Raw genomic sequence first — 21,358 nt, forward strand, 5'->3', positions numbered from 1 at the left:
GAATCCAGTGTACAAAAAAATCTTTAAAAAAAGGTCCCAGGCAAAACCAATAAATGCATCTTATCTCAGATCAATTTATGAAAGACAACAAGATTTCATTATTAAAAACCTTAATCAACAATACAATCCAAAGCACCATATTAAACATACCCCCTCGGCGATTCAATAAAAGTATAATAGACCTTAGTCTATCATTATACAACAAAAATACTACAGATAAGAATATTTATAAAGGTCTACATTACGAACTTCTGCAATCGTACCCCGAACACACACAGATATATACCGACGCGTCGAAAATCGATCAGAAGACAGAAGTCAGGATTAGCCGTGATATCTAATGACATAAACATGCAATTAAAAACTAATGAGGTATGTAGTATTTGTACTGTAGAAGCCCTAGCGATACTTATAGCCACTCAAAGCATTCACTGTACTAACGATAAGAAATATCTATTAATGTCCGATTCTTTAAGTAACTTAATCAGCATATACAATTTAAATACGTCGCAACCAGTTATCTGCCATATAATTAATGAACTCTATAAACAACGTGGAATTCTTCTTAGTTAGATTATTTGATTATTTATTTTGACAAAACATATATTTATTTATAAACATGAAAGCTGAATTTTATTTAACAAGTTAAGTATTCTGAATGACTCGAATATTTTCCAAGTTCAGAATATTATTTATAAGAATTTTTCAAAGTCCAATTTAATTAATTTAAAGAACAGACAGGCGTGAAGGTGCTCTGGCTAGTCTGGTCAAGTCACGTCTGAATACAGGTCGTTTCGGGGTCTCCTATATAGTACTACCCTCTACTCCCCCCATAGTCTACTCGTTCTTGTCGCTGCTCTCACGGATGTGGTATAATCATCTAAACTGACGGAAATGCCACTCGCTCACATACTATGAAAATGTGCATCCCGTGTAGCTGTAAACTTCGATAATTATATTATTATTATGCAAATATATTTTATGATATTATATTCGGTCGTTGGTTCTCGGAACCCCTGCACCGATGCATACCTTTACGTCCTGTGCACACCTATTGATAATCTTTTTATAGTCGTATGCCCACCTGATGATGTATTTCCCTAATGTTAAAATTTCCGTGAAATGCTTTCTCTCCTATAATTACAAAGTTGGTCGCACCCTACCCTAGCTTGGTTCGGCTGGTACCTTGTTGACCGTGAACTAGACAATGCGGGACGCTCACGCTAGTCCTTAGCAGTACCTACTTATATGCACTATGTAGATTGTAGATATAAATGTATATTTTTATGTGTATTTAATGCATTTTTACATTTTTAATTTTATACTATACCTACAATTAATATTTATTTATATTACTATATTTTCATATTATTTGCAAATAGTTAAACTGTTAAAGTATTATACTTATAAGTTATAATACATACTTATTAATTTATATTTTAGTTAATGTATCTATTCGTTGTGAATTCCCAGTGAAATAACAATACTACCACGAATAGCAACTTCTCCGAAATTATATTACTCCAACTTTGTGATAAGCAGTTGTCCCATAATGGCCATAATTGATAAATTATAACCATATATAATACTCGATGTGGTGTTTAATTGCCAATCGGGGAAGAGAAATTTCACACAATATTGTGATGGGTAATATAAATATATTATAAATTTTCATTTGGTCTCAAACAGGTAGGGCAAAGGTGGGGCTAAACCAAATTTGGGTAGGGCACTAGCCCCACATTGCCCCCCCTTTGGCGCCGCCACTGATTGTTTTGAAGAGGATTATTCTTGTTATTGGTGTTGGGTGTACCGAGTCTTTTATAAAAATGATCATAGATATATTGAATTTTAACTGAATGTTTTTGTTATTGTATTGTATTAGTTTTTTCCTATAAATTTAAATAAGATTTTGTTTATTGAGTCAAAAAGCATTACAATTTAATACAAGACTTGATTTGATATATTGTTACAATAACAGTTAAAAAATATTAGAAATATAAGTAAAAAATTTTTTATAAGCGTTGAAGTTTGAACTTTGACAAAGTTCATCAAATTGAAAATTTCAATACATATCTATAATACTTATTCAAATAATTTAAAATGTAGAGTCCAGGGAAACTGATCATTTTAAAATAATATTAATTCAACTTACTGACTATCATATTAATAGTAAGAAATAGCATAAAATATAAAAATATCTTAGACTGACAAACTGTCTCTGGTTAGAATCATTTTTCTTATTATATTTATGTCAATGAATTCAAATGAAATACCATTCGCTATACTCACTATCCACTTGTAACCTGTAGTGCAACAGCAACATCTACTAACCAGCTTTTTTTTTATTGTTAATTTAAACTCAATTTAGATATTCCAACAAAGAATCACAATCTAAATTATTTTATTGTAATTTAAAAAATGTTATCATAATATAGGTTGATTAACAGACCGTCTCTACTAAGGAATATTTTTTATGTAACAATATTATTTCATTGAATTTAACCCTTCATTAAAGTGACCCTACCATACAGCAGAGCATTATACACGTTTTTTAATATTTGATGCACAAATAATTAACTCAACCTTATAAAAAAGTTGCTGAAAATAGTTTTTATATTATGAGGTAAGTCAATAATAAGAGAGTAAGCATAGTTAAAACGACTTTACACACACAGTTATCTTGACCATGAGTGTAAGCAAACAAATTTTGCATTTTTATGTCTTTGGTAGGTAGGTAACTGAGATTACAAAACTAGTCCCAAATTAATAAGAAAATTTATAGGACATGCAAAAATGTGATAAGTAGGTAATTATGTTTCATAATTGGTTAAAGGTTACTCATTAACTTATTTCATTAAATAAAAACATTAACATCAATCATAAAATAAATATTTATTTTGAATCTTCATTATTCATTGGTTTTATAAAAATACATTGAAAAATATGCTTAAAAATTGGTTTTGATGATTGATTATGTTTTAAAATAAAAATGTAAATACAATTTAACTGAAGCAAAAAACTATTTCACATTGACAAATTATAATTATTATTATGATGTGACTTTGCATATAGTACCACCATAAATATCACTAAAGAAACGGATAAGAGTTTGAATAATAATCATCCGAACTTCAGAAATACCACCAAATCTTTCTAAAAGATCTGTAAATCGTAAATTTTGATTTACTATTTGACCCAGTACAGCAGAAACCGTATTTTGAATTCCACCTGTCAGTAGATTTAACAAATTGCGAAGTTGATCTGCAGCTAATTTTCGTAACATGTTTCCTACATTTCTAATCCTCGGAATCAACACATTGCTGATCTGGTGTCCAACACTTCCGCCTGAAATAATAAAAATTAGTAAAACAATATATAGATTTCACCAAGCATGCTTAAACCCATTTCTTCACTTAATATTGAATTCATTCAATTTGATATTTTGGAATTATTTAATCTAATAAATGTGTCATAATGGATAATAGCAATGACTAGTGGTAATAATAATATATTATAAAGTAAATCCCATATGTCGTTGTCTAGTTTTTAAGATTTTTTAATCTTCTTGAAGACAGATTAATATTTTAAAATGTGTTTTTCGATTGTAATCTATCAAACAATTTCTGTTCAAAAATAAAATTACAACAATTTATTTTGTAGGATATAATTTATGAAATAGTTACGTTATTGATTTGATTTTTCCAAAATAATGTTTAAAATTAAATACTAAAATCAACTTAAAATTGAATTAATTTTGAATTACTTTGGGTAGTTAGGTATATTAAGATTTAATTTTGATTAAAAAAATTAATTCAATTTATCCAAAAGTCACAAAGGTACCAATATTTATATATACTACCAATTTTATTACTTAATAGTATCTAATGTTGGGGGTGTACAGGTTGGGCGGATTTGGGCGTTGGTTGCGATGCACACCATTGTCCGTTTGAATCCTGGTCATGGGCAGCATTGCTTTCCAGGCAGTTCATGCTGTATGGAGAGAGAGGCCACTGCCCCCCCCCCCCCTGGGCATGGCAAAAACCTAGGGGAACCCAATTCAATATTCTGCCAAAAAACCACACACATGTACCAATAAACCTACCCAACCCAAAAACCTATAGTACCCTTCCCACACTCAAAGGACTATGTTGCCACGGCTTAATTTATAAAAATAAAAAAAGTATCTAATGTAAGTAATGTTATAAATCTTTAGTACTCACCAATTATGGCCCCAGATTTTCCACCTATAATAAGACCTCCAAGTAAACTAAATATTCCGACAACAGATCCAGCCATCAATGCAGTTGGTACTTCTGGTAATTCAAAATTCTAATCGCCAACAAATCTCAACAATGCTTCTAGGGCACCATTTGCAAGTGATATATTAAGAGCCATCACAATGAGTAAACGTATCTATCACACACAAAATTAACAAGTTTATAATATTGTGTGAATTTGTCATGTGTCATGATTGAATATTACTTTTAAGCCGAATAACTCTTGTACATGGATACTAAGTACAAAAAACTATAAAAAAAAACTCTTTAAATGCACAAGAAATAAGTTTCTGTGTTCTATGATTAGATTTTTATTTTTTAATAGGTTAGGTATTATACTATTATATAATATTATGTTAATCGTAATCGTAAGCCTTACATCGTACAAAGTAATAAAAAATAACCATAATATGTTAAAATCTAGATTCTAGCGCTCCAACAGTCCAACGTCCAACACTTGTAAACACAGTTAAAAATTAAAATAGTTAAATGCATGATAAAATAAAGGTCAATTCACACATGTCCGGTCCGTGCCCAGTCCGTGTCCGACGTTTTTACATTGTATGGCTTAAATTTAATGTTATCGTTTACACTTGTCCGATCCGTACCCGTTCCGTATCCGTCTCGTCCGATTCTATTTGTTCAAAACTATGTTTTGTCGGATGGCACTGATACGGAGACGTATTTTCGGTACATGTAAGTACAAGTCAATACTGGTTCGATCAGGTCTGATCAAAAATATAGTGCCCCAAAACTTTACCGACTCTAGTTTACAAACAATTGTAACAAACGACAACGGTTGTTCATACCAACAGTCTGCAACAGTCCTCAAAATTTGTATTTTGTTTAAAAATCAATCAACAACGAAAATGAAGAACGAAAAGTTGATCGAAGCTGTGAGAGGGCATGAAGTGCTCTACGATTTGTCTCATTCTAAATATATTACCTAATTATAATTTTTTTAATAATTTATTTCTCGTGTAATATATAAAATAATATTTACCAAAGTATGGTTGAAAAATACAAATGTTTTGTTTTATTTGTTATTTTAAATTTTAAAATGTATGGTGTGTTCGATTGAAGTTTAAAAAAATTTATATTATATACATCTTATAAAACATATATTTTTTAAAATATGCAATACCTATCTGTAAAATTTATATTATACTATTTTAGTATATATAGGTACATATTGTAATATTTTTTATAATTATATTTACAAATTGAGCAGTTTTAATTTTTTAGTATTAAAAATAAAAATATTTATTTTTTATTTTTTACGTGTAACACAGACTATATATTAATAGGTTAGTAAAATATAATAATAGGTAGGTATAATAAATAATATTGATCGTTTCAGTACCTTAGAGTTACCGCAAGTCTTTCCATGGGAGTTATCGCCAGCCTCCAATGAGTGCCTGGTCTTTTTATATCATCTTGAATTTTTGATAATAAAATATCAAAACTATATTTGGACATCCGAAAGTACTCAAAGAACTTGGTTTCGTGATCTACTAATTCATTGTATAGTGTTGTGAATTCCCCTTCAATATTTCTTTTCTTCCACAAATCATGAACCCAGGTTCGTTTTCTTTTTTTTACTACTTTTGTTTTTGCTGCTTCATCTTCATCCAGTAGTATTGCAATCATTGCTAAATCTTCGATTTCTAAATTGTCCATCTTAAAAATAGGGTAGAAAACGCTCTTACACAAGTATACAGAAGTTCTGTTTGTCACTGAACGAACATGAAATTCGTGATCACAGTGTAGTGCACAAAATGGAATACCGGACGACACGGACTTGTGTGAATTAGATGCTATCGGACAGTATTATCACTGAACGGACGGTACGGATACGGACCGGACACGGACCGGACATGTGTGAATTGACCTTAAACTGATGTGGACTTTACTATGGTCTATGAGTAATGAGTATATATGTATAAATATATATTTACTTTTTTTTTAAATTCCATAGCAAATATTATATTTATAGTTTTTATAGGCATAATATTATAGTTGTTTACACCTAGAGAGCGCTGTAGAATCATAATAATAATAACAATGATAATATTATAATAAGTAAATTATTGTATTATTGTAATCAATCGAGTATCGACAATCATTGAGTTCATACTTCATTTTTCAATTTTTTACTTTTATCGTTTTATCCATAACACTTAATAATGGTTTGACGAAATTATTAAAACTATTAAACATTTAGTAGATAGTAAATGATAAACACATAAACAATCTCTGAAAACAATATCTACCTCAAACCTCCAGATATTTCAGCAGGTAAAACTAAACAGTTTTTTCAGTTTAAACCATAGTTTTAATAATCGCTCTAAAGTTATAATTCTGCACATATTTTGCGTAATTGTATTTTCATATTATCCTAAGTAGTACACAATAATCAATGACTTATTATTAATTTCGTTAATTTAACATACCTATAATATAAAACAGAAACTTTTATGTCAGGTCTTTCATTCAAAAGCATTAACTACAAAAAATAATGTGGTTTGATGAGATCAAACATTTAATATAAATATATCTAAATAAAAATGCATTAATAGTTTTTGTTTTATTTGCAATAAACGCCTTCTTTTTTATTAATTTTGTTTTCATAAGACTATAAATTAACGTTTTTCGAGATTGAATCTTTTCTTGATTAATCTTTTTAGTCTCAGACTGAATATTTCATTTGCATTTTACTATTTTTATTGATTAAGTAAACAAGTTAATGTTTACTTAATCAATGCTATTTTTAAGGTTCTACTGATGTTATGACCACAGCTGTGTTATCTACATTTGTTACTGCTTATATAGGCAGTGGCGTGGCGAACTTCATTATGTTATGAGGCACAGTTATATTGTCAGACCAACCACCCAGTCCACCCATCACAAAAAACATTAAAAAAATTTTTTTAAGATGAAATATATTTATTCATTTAAATAAAAATGCTTTTTTAACACATCAGATGATCTTTAAGGACACCCACCACCACTCAACTGAGGCACGTGCCTCAAATATAGTCCTCCGTCACGCCACTGTATATAGGTATCTACTAGATAGATATGTAATGTCTTGTCTTTTAATTCACGAATTGAACCAAATGTATAGTTTTTGTGTATGTGATTACACGTATTTGTATAATTTGTACCTGAAAAATGCTAAATATGTATATATTAGGTTTTGTAATTTGAGTAACAATATTGAATGAAATATCTTTTGGATGGCTAATCTTCCATCCTCGACATTCATCCTAGTTATCAATACCATTTGATCAGTTTTTACCAGTGGCAAACTGGACGACCGGGATACCGGGAAATTTCCCGGTGGGCCGCTGCTGGTATAAAATATATATTTATTAATATTATTATGGTGAAATTATAAATTAAAATATTATCTAATAAGTAATAAGTATGTAATATAAAATATTATTAAACATAAAAACCTAGTTTTCTGATTAGGTATTTTAAAATGCGGGACTGGCTTGCATTCGGCCAGACCAGGCTTGTTCACTACTTATTGTTACAAGTTTGAAAAGTGGATGTCATTCTGCTGTACAGTAGGTTAAAAGTAGGTCACTGTAATGGGTGCTATTAAAATATGAATTCAATGATATAATATTGTTGTATACGAAAAACGATTGTGTATCTACGGTCATTTGTTTTAGAGTTACATCACAGAATAAAATCGATTTTGCGTAAAAATTCTGTTTTTCCATAATTTTTCTTTTGTTTTTCACAGCACTTTTGAAAACTACTGGGAAATACCAACTAGATTCACTTTCCTATCAGAAGAGATACTGTTGAAAAAAATTTAAGCATTTTTACTATGCTAAAACGTCATGACAGACACAAATAAAAATAAAAGAACACACATCGTTTTATAAAAACAATACATTCATCGCTCCGCTCAGAATCTAAAATAGTTATTAGGTACATAGGTTGTTATAGCATCCACATGACGTATAAAAAAAGATATTATACATTTAAAAGGTCGTTAGTATATTGAGGGCCTCTTCAATTATGATTTTCCCGGGCTGTGTTTTTCTACCAGTCCGCCACTGGTTTTTACTGAATTATTTAGCCAGTTTACTAAGTTAATTAGTTATTAGACAATGCAATTTTAATTTTATGACATTTTGTTGTTTATAGTTGATTTCAATAAATAAAAAATGTCAGCTCTTGCATCATTGACTGCTAATTATACTGACTCAGAAGATGAGGGTACTACACCCAGTCAACGTAGACATATTGAAGAAGTGTCTATTTCCAATGAACTCCAGCAAGAACATATACCCAGTCCTCAACTACAAATACCAAATTCAGCGCCAGCTGTTACTAATCCAGATGATGACAAAAAAACTAATCTTGTGTCATATTTTGAAGATCACGATATTGTGATGTCAGATGAAGATATAGAAATAGATCGACGTTCGGATGTAGATGAAGAAGATATTTTACCGCCCGAACCTCATGGTAGATGCTCTAAAGAACTACAAGAAAAGATAACACGATTGCATGAAAAAATGGAAAAAGATGGTATGGACATGAATTTTTTGATTCAAAAAAGGAAGGATTTTAGAAATCCTAGCATATACGAAAAACTTTTACAGTTTTGTAATATTAATGAGTTGGGCACAAATTATCCACCTCATTTATATGACCCCTTAAGATGGGGTAAAGAATCTTACTATGAAGAATTGGGTCGCTTGCAAAAAGAAGATATGGAAAAAAGACAGAAAGAAAGAAAAGAAAAAACTAAAGTAAGTTCTGTGTGTTAGTTACACTTAGATAATTTTAAATATATTACTGATTTTAATTATAGGTTGAAGTTGTGTCTGGTACAAAAAAGACTACATCAATCAATGTTTCAAGTTCCCATAAACAAGACGATAAGAAAAGTAAGTGGGATCTTACAACATCTGTAACAGGTACAAAGGGAACAATTATCTCAGCTTTTGGTTCTTTACCAAAAAAACAAAAATTGGATATTCATTAATCAATTTAAGTACCTATCTAAAACTAATAATATGTAACATTGTAAATAAACTATTATCTGAAAAATATTTTAATTTTTGAATAAAAGACACAAATAAATACAAACCAGTTATCATCATTATAATTAAATTTAGCATTTCTTATATAAATATATAATATAATAAAAAAACAGCCGAATTAATAATTTTATGAATTAATATACGTTCAAACAGATAATTTATACCTAATAGTTTACTGTACATTTCTACTTATATTATGCATGTCCTATTATACAACATTAAATTACATCTTTATCATTAAAAGCAAACCTCAAAATATTTAATATTATTATAGATAAAATTGTACATAACTTATAATTTATCATATTATTTTATTTTTTTAGAAAAGAAAAACAATAAATAAAAGTAATTAAAAGGTAAACATTAAAAATATGGTATGTAAATTATTTTAAGCATCAAATAATTAAATACACTTAACATAGCAATGGCAACACCAACAACCACAACAATAATAACAACAACAAAGCTTAATAATATTATTATAAAGAATATACTAATATTGATTTTATCATATTATATAATACACATGTATATAAAGGCATACTAAACAAATTGTTAATTTTTTCTCATAGCTTAATAATTGAAATCTGTCAGTAAACAAAAAATGTTGTTATATTTACAATGGTACAACGCGAATAAATTGAGTTAGTAAATTTAATAATATATTAACTATTTGGTATATTATGACTCAAGAGACAAATACGAGTTTAAATACAGAGTACTCTATTCTAGAATACTGAGTATACTATTTATGTATTAATATAGTTATATTTACACAGTTACACCATAGAATAATACACAAAAAAAGTTTACTCAGTAGCTATAGAAGTCTGTGAATCTGTGAGTTGAAGTTAAGAAAAATTAAATGAGGGAACTTGTTAATGTAATTACTGGTTAAACATAATTAAGACGGTATATATAGTTTATGTTGTACATTTATAAGTTAATCTTAATAATTAGGGCTGAATTTTTGATGCATTTGCATTGTTTTCAGCGCTAGTTATGCTCATATTATAACATAAGTAAATTATGTTTCTTATATTTTTGAAGTAGTATAAGACGTTTTATTTTATATTTAATGACAATTTTCAATTCTAAGGCGATTATTTTAAATTTTTATTTCGAAAAGTAACTTAGTCACGTGCTAACAAGGTATTTAATAATTCAAATATTATTAATCGTAATAATTTTCCGAATGCTTAGATCCGTACAACCTTCAAGTCAATATTACAAAAATTAAACGAGAATAATTATTTTTTCAAGTCAAAAGTACAACGTAGAAGACTTAAAATTGTGCAGTCATGCAAAACTTTTTTTAACACATTGACGGCCATACTTTGCTAGCCATTAGGTAATACAAAGTGACATGAAATCGGCAGAATTTGTTGTAAGGTTATTAGTTATTACAATCATGACCGTCAATGTGTTTTTAATAAAAAATATTTTTTGATTCAAAACTTGTTTAAGATAAAAAAATTATATGAATTTTATACATTTTTTAAATTTGTTTGGGTTTAGTTAGGATATTAAATTCCCATACCTATTTATAACATAAATGAAACGCTATAAAAATGAAATATATACAGGGTGTAACTTTTGACTAATGGTGGTGGTATGCATCACGTGGTCATGTTAAACAATGATAAAATAATATATGTATTTATTATTGATTACCCTATACCTTTTAATGATAGCAAAATAATGATCAACAAAAAAGAAAAAAAATGAGTTTTAACAAACTTTCAATATTGTTTAAAAATCAATGACGTAATCAAATTAAAAAGTTTTAAACGCCAAAACTGTTTTTAAATACCTTTTTATAAAATAGCTATCTCGGATTATTAGAAAAAACAATTAATACAGAATTTAAATTACTTGATTTTAGTCGTGAAAAAATAAAATAAAATATGATAATTATAACGCAGAGCTCTATAAATCATTACTGAAAAAAAAAAAAAACTTAAAAATATTGAATAAAAAAAAAGTTGTAGAATTATAGTCAAATATACCTGTTAAACACTTTGTATATATATCATTATTACGACATTAAAACTGTACACAATTCTTTGGATAGATACTTCGTACCTAATATTTTATAGAAAGAGGATCTATATTCCATAATAAACATTTTATGGGATTGGAAATTGTTTGGTATGCCAGCGGTTCTCAACAGGTCAGAGATGGTACGCAATATACAAATGTCGCGTAAGAACTTATTATTTATAATTAGATATAGGTAATTTAAAAAACATTTCCTGAATAAAAACAAATTAATTTAGCATTAAATATTATGTCTTAAGCGAAAAACATGCGCACGGTTATCACTAGGATGGTACGACGAAAACCTATCTATAGACGAGACTGAATAGGATAACAATATGGATTGAAATTCATCAACGTTCCCATTAAAGTATAGATGCTTGATCCATGATAATAATAACAACTTTAAATAGAAAATAACGAAATATTCAATTTATATTTTTTCTGGAATAAATGCATATTTTTTCATATTTATTTAGTTTTTATTTCGGATAGTTGAAGCTGTTAAATTTGAAATAGGTAGTTGCAAATAATAACGTATAGGGAGGTAGGTATAAATTTTTTGAAAATCATATTACTATAGGCGTCTGACCAATTTATGATTTTAAAATTGTCTACTGCTCGTATGAGAACATTTTGAAAAATTGTACGTCGTACTCAGATATAAAAATAACCGTTGTGATATATAACATAATATTTTAGACTTGTTTGCAGTAACCTTCATACAAATTATAATTTTGACATACAGCTGCGTACTATATGTAGTTACGAAGTTACGTAATACTTTAACAGAACTATGAGAGCATTTTTTAATTTTCCTGAAATTTCTAGGAGTGCTGTAGCCTCCTTGGTTAGTGGTTACGCCATTTATAATCGTCTCGTAAACCTATCATATAAATATTTCAATATGGTTGAGTGGGAATTATCACTAAAATTCTAAGTGTTCACATTATGATTGTATTAAACAGTAGAAAAATGAATTTGTTTTGAAATCTAAACAAATTTGAAATAAATACGAGTAAAATCGTTTTTAAGGTACCTAGAGGTGGTTTATAATATCATATTGCATTGGTTCGGGTGATACGGGGCAAACCTAATAAGCAGTGGCGTATTTAGGGGGGATATGGGGTATAGACCCCCCCCCCCCGGTCTCTTTTTTATAATAATATTGTGATTTCGATGGTAAATGAACTTCCACTTCCCTTGAGGGAAATTAAATGTTTGCTAACGTATATTCCCAGCCCCCTTGACAAAATCCTAAATACGCCCCTGATAATCAGTGCCGAGTGATGACTAACCATATTCCTGCTGCAGTCACCAACAGTAGGCAGGTACCAGCTACTAATAAAGTGTACTACTGCGAGCCACCTGAAGGTAGAACCTATTGCACTGTAGGTGCCTCATACATCATACCAATAATATCGCGAGTTTTGTGTTGAGTTATCGACTCGGTGGTTGAATTGAGGGAGGACGCAGGAGGATTGAGCTACTCTTCATTTTTCTTCATAATATTATAGCCTACCCCTTTATTATACGTAGGTATTCATCAAGGAATAGAGTTACTACTAGATTAATTTTTTTTTGGACCGCTAATTGTTCAAATTCATTTAGAGTCCACCTTAATTTTTTTCCTCCAATTCTACCACTTATTATCGTATTAATAATAATAATAATAATAATATCCGTTTTCGACGACGCCATTAGTTCTTGTACATGTCGCACAAGACTTTCTCCATCGGTATGTTGCCGATGGTCCGCTGAAAGAATATGGCTTCGATCCGGGCGGCCGGCACGTTTTTCAGCAGCGGCAACATCAGCAGCAGCCGACCGAACCGGACAGGCTGGCCGGGGTGCTGGTTCCTGGTGTGTTGACCGAGCATGACGTGCGCCTGGTCCTGGAGGTTCTCCACTTGTATTGGGTCTTTCAATCCCCGCGTGTCTGAAAATATCGTAGACGATTGATCGTCATAATTATTCATAGTTATTATAGTGTATTCAGTGGCGTAGCCTTATTGGTGGAGGGGGGGGGGGTGAGGGGGCTGAAGCTCCCCCGAAATGTTAAGTAAATTAAAAAATTATTTTAATGGTCTATGAAAGTCTTGATTTGTATTTTACTAATTTTAAATTGTCATCTTTATTTTGTTAGTTTTCTTTAGCTTCGGACGCGCTAGTAGTTATAATTTAAAGCATATATTATATCAAAGTTGTCACTTTAATTTTTTGCAAATAAAGATTGTTAATTTCTTTTTTATTCATCATATTATACTCATGTTTATTAAATTCGAGTTTGTTTTATTATATAAAACGTTAGTATACTAAATTATGTCCTATTGAATATAAAATTGATTACTATTTTTATTGTTTTTTTTTTAAATAAATAATACAGGTAAAATAATTTATTGTATATTACTAAACCACCGCCAGTGGCGGATTTAAGGGGGTCGGGCAAAGGCCCCCCCCCATCATTGGCATAAATTAGGTTTTATTATTTTTTATTACTAGTTTTTATAATTTTATCTTTTATATTGTTTCGCTCTAACACATTATATTATAATTTAAGAAATATTATCATTATATATTTATATTATCATTATATAAGAAAATCTCCCAAACATATTACTATTACCATTGATTATAGAATAGACTATTCTATAATCAATGCTATTACTTTTATTATGCGGGTATAAAGGCATTTCGCCTTAACGCAGACCGCAGACCGGCTATTTTTCTGATTCGTGTGTAGTCGATTTTAACAGTCAATATGAGATCGCATTTGCTATTGAAGAAAATGCGAATCTAAAAATTCGAAACGATCCAAATATGCTTTACAAATATTTAAAAGAAACGTGGTCACCTAAACAAAATTATATTTTCCCTGTAAGTATGAATAAAAAAGGTCATAAAAGAAGCTTTCAAATTGAATGGCTAAATAAGCACAACTGGTTAGCTTATAGTCGTAATAAAGAAGGAGCGTTTTGTAAAGCATGTGTACTTTTTGGACCAAAGTTTGGTGGTATTGCCGTATTGGAGGACAAAGGCTTGGGGTCTTAAAAGAAATTTCTATGATAAAATACAAAGATGCTTTACACGATTTTAAAATACATATGGAAAGAGAATATCATAAAACAGCAATTGTGCGGTCTTTAGAATTTTTAAAATGTTTTGAAGGCAAACGAAAAACAATAGAAATTCAACTTGATGACCAACTAAATGCAACTGTCAAACAAAATAAAAAGAAGTTAATTCCTATAATTAAAACAATTATTTTCTGTTAGTATGTATTTGTTAATTACTGAAAAAATTTAAGATTTGCGTTTTGGACTATGCCCCCTCCCCCCCCCAAGAAAAATCCTGGCTACGTCACTGAGTATATTGTTATTTATAAATTATGTAATTATATCGTAGTTAGGTTACAACTGCAGCAACAGTAGTACCGTAGTCGTAGTCCACAACGCCTACGACCTATTTTATTTATCAATCATCACCTATATATATATAGTGCCTCCAATAATGATAAATGAGTAATTAGATAGTCAACAAAATTATTTTTTATTTTTATCAATAATTTATTAATCCCCTTTTCATAAGTATCATATGTAAATATGTAATACAAATAACATTTATTGCTTAATATTATTAAAAAAAATGTGCTCCGTAGCGCTGGCAGATGTATCGGACTGCACCAGTGATATACCTAGTGATCAGTTTTTTACGAGGTACGTTCACACTTTGACAACGATACAATCGAATTATGTCTGTGAAGGGAACTTACATATTATTATTGTACAGAAAGACCGTTGCGTCTTGTGAATGCGGAAGGACCGGAAGGTTCATAAGATGTCTCTTACACTTACCTATACGATATCTGCCTCATTCTGCAGTTTTAAACATATTTTAATAATAGTGATATATCACGGTAAATTATTGTTGTTGTACCCTCTCCAAAACCACTTATTTTTATATGACACTCAATTTCTGAGAAAACGCCCATGTCACACAAAACTAAATTTTACCTACTTTAATTATTGTAAAATTTACAATAATTAAAGTAGATAAAATTACAATTTACGATTAAATAAATTTACAATGTAAAATAACGTTTTATTTATTATAGTATCTATGCGATATTGTCTTTGAAACGACTGATGTATATTCCGATCTACAGCTTTAGATTTTTATAATTATTTTTGAAATATAAAAAAATATAGATTATTTCGCACGATAATGTTGTTTTTTACTAACATACCTACGAGATAGCCAGATAAGCTGCATGATATCTTATTGTTATAGGTGTAGGTATACCTATATAACCATAAAAAATGTTATTTTCTGTGATTGTTTTAGGACGAAGTCTTAGGAAAATATGTTTGGTATACCGTTTGCGCTTGTAAAGATAATAGATAACGTATATATAATAGTGCTCATGAGTTATAATGTTGGGTAGGTACTACTACTTACTAGTAGCACACCCCTTTCCCAACCCTTAAAATTGTCCATCGCCCACTCGTCCACCGGTTTATGTTATATATAATAGAAATAATTTTGAAAATTTAATCGTTACCGGCTCTAAACAAGACGATGGCCTTCATGCACGCAAACTCGGCCGGGTCGACACTGATTGTCCTGAATCTTCGTAGGGTTTCGTTGAGTACGCGTATGTCGGCCGCCACTTGACTGGCTTTGCCGTTGGGTATGGCTGCCACGTGATCTGAAGGGTTGAAAAGTGGGTTGTTTTCCAGTGGCAAACACCACTGAACCGCGTTCAACAGGAACAGTTCCGACCAACATTCTTCTAAGAGTATCACCTATAAATATTAATATGATATAATATATTATATAGAAATAACAGAATAAAATCTTTTCGAACCATCGTATATAAAATAATATCAAGTCCCTATAAGTGGCTTTAACTATATAAATTATAATGTTTACCTAAACTGTTTCTATGCATAGAATATTATAGTAACTTTTAATCTTTTATGACATAGGTATCTAATGTATTACAGTAGTCACTCGATAATTCGAAATTCAAGGGACCTAGTTAAAATTTGATTTATAGAGGTTTTCGAATTAATTCAAATTAAAAAGAGGTGAAAAATTGTATGTGTGTACATAATATTGCATTTATTTATCATACTATTATATTTTACATATTATTTTAAGAAATCTGTTATTATTATTTTTTTTTTTTTTGTGATAAACTGCTGGCCACAATCTGGTCCATAGCGTTATCTAACTTACTGATAGCAAGATTTTGATTCCAATTTAGAGGTTCGTAGAATAAAAATTCGAATTACAGAGAGGGCGTCTCAACAACAGACATTTCGAATTATCGAGGGACCGGAATACAATGTATTTTCTTCTAATTTTAGATGTTTTCTCGGGGGGACTTTGAGTTTAGTTCGATTGATGGAGTTTTTCAAATTATCAAGACAAGTGACTACTGTATATTATTGAAAAAAAGCAGGATCGATTACATTCGCCAATAATACGCATCATATAGTGTGTATACAGTGTGATTTAATTGCATGTATACCTATATGTTTATTATGCTGCTCAGTGCTCACACCCTTTTTGTCCTTTAATCGTATACATTAGTAAATTTGATTGAATTTCAACTTTAAGAATTTATTTGTAGGTATAATAATTGGAAGGCTTTTTTTTCTTATTAACCTTATATTAATGTCTGATTTTCAAGTGCCAAGTTCTTTTGATGGCATAATTTACATTTTTTACATTGATATTGTACAAAATCCTCACCTGGTCTCTGAACGGAAGAGATGCAAAAGATGGCAAGTTTTTCGCCCACTTGACGGCCATGAAGAGCAGACGGGCGGATGTCTCGTAAACGTTCTCGTGCAGACCAGGGTAGAATGACGGATGATGGTCGTACATGGAATGGTGTTGGGTAAGCGGTATCGGAACTGCCGGTGGCGAAGACGACGCCCTTTTGTTATTGTCAGACGTATCCGGTTCTTCATTGGTCACGTCTATACTGTCATCTGTGACACACAAAACACGAATAGTGCTTTTAGACGGTTTTATCCTGCAAGGGCAGAAGCCAGGAGGAGATTTGAGGACCATATTATATTCCCCCCTCCGACATTAAAATTTCTCAAGTCCCCTCATTATTTTCTTATAGAGATATTAAAATATTTAGTGGTGTGTGGCGATGGTGAATTTATATTTTGTTGTTGGATAAAAGATAAGCGTTAGAACCATAATACATATATATCTATGTCCTATACACCTAATCGTCCTTATCCAAAATTTGGGGTAAAAATAATAATAGTTAAAGGTCAACGGTGCGTATATACTGCAGCATAATACTATGTATATATTCACTTTTACTCATAATTATTTCAGAGCGCTGTGCCCTATGCTCATATTTATGAGAGTGTGAGGTGATGGGCCTGAGTATCATTTTTTTATACAACCTTGTTTTACACACAATTTTATATAATGTTTTCTATCAAAAATGTGGATTGTAAAATATGATTTGGATTCTTATTTATGGATTTATTAAATAAACAATAATAAACAAATTACACGTTGGCTCCAAAATCCATAAAACATCCATGTTAATATGTCAGTATGTATGTGTGAGGCTATCGATAGTAATAATAATTATAATAATGACATAACTTCATAATTTCGATAATAATTATTACTAACTATAAAATCTGACATACGATGACAAAAATACAAAACTATTCAAAATAGCGATCGGCGCAAAACCAACATTACTTTGATGTACGGTATAGAGTAGTCAGTAATGATGTACCTAACTGGCTAACTAATTGAGTGTCGACCACTGATCATCCACATAGGAGTTTTTTGAGCAATGAATATCGCGCCTGACACCCAATACGACAAATTACTAGTTTTTTTTTTAACATCTCTAACTTTCGGTTTACACAAAACGCGTCTTCATTAGTCATTTCACATAAATTATTTAAAAGTATTCCACGAGATTGCGATATCTGTCCCACAACCCACTCGGCACTCGTATGGTAGTCATATTCTTACCATCGTCTTGGTCGTCGTGGTGAGACTCTTGTTTCGGTGACGAAGATGCGGTCGGCGACGGTTCCGCGGGCCTTTGCTGAATGCTCGGCGGTGCCATGGGCCCGTTGGGATGATACCTCAGAGGTGATAACGCTAACGCCACTGAAACCGGGGGTCTGTAAAGACATGGCCTGTTGAGAATTGTTCATGTTATAAATAATTTTATGATAATAAATAATAGTCGAGTAGCTGATGTCGTTTCAAAAATCGAAATCTAATATTAATATAGCCAGGTACCTAAAGGTACGAAACGATTTTGAAAACTTTTCATTATTGTTAGGTATATAAGTATTTATTAGTGTAACTCAATAACTTAAATAATATTTAGCATTTGAAAAATAGTATTTTCAGTAGTCATTATTTAAGTATTTGTCATAAAAACGAGAAATTTCTAAAATACATGCATTTACGTATATATAGGATCTACCTACCTATACACACACACATATATACAGGTTAGGTGCCACGAGTATTTAACCATTGCGATATCTCACGAAATAATGGAGATATAAAAATTCGGGTTTCATAATAAGATTCACAAAGATAAGAACTACAATTATTTCATTTTTTAATTTATTTCAATGTTTTTGTAAAAAATTTAAAAACTATATATTTTTATCCAAAAAATTAAAGATAGCCATTTTGTAGAGTCTATTTTTCTGAAAATATTGACGTTTCAAAATTTTATTTTCATTAATTTCCTGATTTTTAATATTATAGTTTCTAGTTAAGGCTTCTTTTTCTAGAAGAAATAAAATAGGTATGATCGTAACTATTTGGAACACGGAAAGTATTCGGCCGGCTGTATGGGAATGCGAGCGACGCGGCGGGTCACATGTTTGATAACGTTACGGTGTTAAATAATTGGCAATTTTTCTCGAAACTAAAAAAAAAAAAAATAAAAATCAGTAAATTAATGAAGATAAAATTTTGAAACGTCAATATTTCAGAAAAATAAACTACAAAATTGCAATGGTCAATGTTTTTGAAAATAATCAAATAAAAAAACATATTTTTTTAATTCTTTATAAAGACATTAAAATAAATTAAAAAATGAAATAATTGTAGTTCTTATCCCTGTGAATCTTACCTATTATGAAACCAGAATAATTTTAATATCTTCATTATTTCGTTAGATATCGCAATATGTAAATCCTCAAGGGACACCCTGTATATATATATATATATATATATATAATGTTCTATTCAAAAATGAAAAGGTTAGAAGTGTTTGGTAATTTTGAAATAATATATATTAATAATTTATATTTTGATGTATATACATATTTATATATAATCCATTATTCCATTATTTGTATTAATTAACTATATATTCGTAATATGACTTATAATATAATATGTATTTGTCAATATCATTTAATGTGATTTTGAAGTAAATACCTAACTATTGAGTGATCAAAGAAGTAATCATGAACTTTGGAGTGATCAATGATAATGAATTGAATATAATTTATACTAAAATAATAAACATAAAATCAGTTAGTTTTCACAAAATAAAAATGTATCAATAACGTAAGTAATGCGCAAATATATAGTTCATACGATTTGCTTGTAGTTAATATTTTAATCAAATAACGGCATATAATGTAATAGATTTGAATTACTATTCAAAATAAATCCCATTTGTGGTTATAATATATTATGTATATATAATATAATGACCCCAGTTTCACAGTATTTCAGTTTCGGTAGGTAGGTGCATACAATAATAAATAAATAATATAATAACATACAAAATCTACCCATCAAATTAACATTAGTCAAATGACATTGTCCCCTACGTGAATTATTTTAGGGCTATTGCCCACAAGTGCCTTTGACGGTTAATCCCTAAGTTCTGGTGGAGAATGACGTTGAAAAAAGCATTAAAAAATACCCATATGGCCGGTATATACGAAGGGAATCGGCTAGGGACCGACATCATTTAATTTGTAATTCGGTGGTGGGATTAAATCGTTTTATTGTACAGCTAATCCCATATAAATTGATATCTATTCATATTCCTTAAACTCGTATAGCCATACGTATTCATGTTGGTTATACATCAAATAAGAGTTGGCCAAACTGATTCATTCAACATCAACCCGCCTATGTACGCACAATAATAAAATAATATGTGTTATTGTAAATTAAAAATAAATATTTTTAAGTTCTATGAATTTAACTCCTATCTTTCTTAAGGTTATTATTATGGTTATTTCTATGATGATTACAAATTTTATTCATGTTTATACCTGTACAATATATTTCGGGCAGTGGGTACCTACCTATCATATTATTATACTCTTTATTCTTTAAATACATATTATAACCGAAATCGTAAATAAATATGATACAAATATTAAGTATTAAAACTATCCGATACACTATACGAGATGCTATCACCCACTCCCGAGACGACCAAAAAAACTCCTCAATTTTGTGAACTCAACAGAACTGCGTCAACTGATTTGAATATTCTAACTTAGATTAAAATGTAAATCTTTAAATATAGGCAATAAGTAGAAATTAAGCAAGTATGTAAGTATAATTAATGTAAATTTAATATGTAACGTCGGCTAATAACCATGTAGTTGATGCCATAAACAAATCATAAAAAAAAATAAAATAAAAAAATATTAAGTAAGTATATTATAAATACTTTTGGTTTTATTAATGTATTATGAAAATAAGGGAAGATAATATCATATTATTATGAATAACACTAAATTGGTTGATTGGAAAAAAAACTTAAATTATTTAAACAAATGTACTTTATATTATTCATAACATTGTAATAAATTTGTTATACATAAATCTTACTATATAGTATTAGTCATGAAACGATACTCAAACACCCATATGGTATATATTGAAGCAGTTAGATTAAACTATTTTTTC

General features: G+C 29.8%; 2 protein-coding genes and 1 pseudogene across 5 annotated transcripts in view; 1 reads left to right on the forward strand and 2 right to left on the reverse strand.

The window, feature by feature from the left end:
* Window positions 1-2,873: 2,873 nt before the first annotated feature.
* On the reverse strand, window positions 2,874-5,631 carry LOC107168027 (uncharacterized; annotated as a pseudogene). The gene is made up of 2 exons (XR_016190500.1): window positions 4,221-5,631; window positions 2,874-3,345 (listed from the first exon to the last, which is right to left on the reverse strand). The product of XR_016190500.1 is annotated as an uncharacterized LOC107168027 (transcript).
* Window positions 5,632-6,375: 744 nt separating this feature from the next.
* Window positions 6,376-9,395, forward strand: LOC107168043 (SAP30-binding protein). The gene is made up of 3 exons (XM_015517313.2): window positions 6,376-6,575; window positions 8,445-9,055; window positions 9,118-9,395. The coding sequence occupies exons 2-3, from the start codon at window positions 8,465-8,467 to the stop codon at window positions 9,289-9,291; spliced, it is 765 nt and encodes a 254-aa protein (XP_015372799.1). The 5' UTR covers window positions 6,376-6,575; window positions 8,445-8,464; the 3' UTR covers window positions 9,292-9,395.
* Window positions 9,396-9,466: 71 nt separating this feature from the next.
* Window positions 9,467-21,358, reverse strand: part of LOC107167766 (photoreceptor-specific nuclear hormone receptor 51) — a 36,227-nt gene continuing 24,335 nt past the window's right edge. For 2 of the 3 annotated variants that reach the window (XM_089219283.1, XM_089219282.1), the window contains exons 6-9: window positions 18,419-18,588; window positions 17,150-17,391; window positions 15,951-16,194; window positions 9,467-13,328 (exon numbers count right to left, since the gene is read on the reverse strand). In XM_089219283.1, the coding sequence (XP_089075409.1) occupies window positions 13,090-13,328; window positions 15,951-16,194; window positions 17,150-17,391; window positions 18,419-18,588 (895 nt within the window). In that variant the 3' untranslated portion in view covers window positions 9,467-13,089. The remainder of the gene's footprint in view (window positions 13,329-15,950; window positions 16,195-17,149; window positions 17,392-18,418; window positions 18,589-21,358) is intronic. The other variant, XM_089219284.1, reaches the window with a different exon arrangement.

The sequence above is a fragment of the Diuraphis noxia genome, unplaced genomic scaffold (genome assembly GCF_037042655.1).
Source record: "Diuraphis noxia isolate RWA-SAM2 unplaced genomic scaffold, SU_Dnox_SAM2 contig0002, whole genome shotgun sequence".
Classification (NCBI taxonomy): Eukaryota; Metazoa; Arthropoda; class Insecta; order Hemiptera; family Aphididae; genus Diuraphis; species Diuraphis noxia.

Coding starts and splice junctions, on each gene's coding strand:
- LOC107168043 (XM_015517313.2), top strand. CDS start 8,465: ATGTCAGCTCTTGCATCATTGACTGCTAATTATACTGACTCAGAAGAT. Junction 9,056..9,117: donor AAAGAAAAGAAAAAACTAAA/GTAAGTTCTGTG, acceptor TTTTAATTATAG/GTTGAAGTTGTGTCTGGTAC.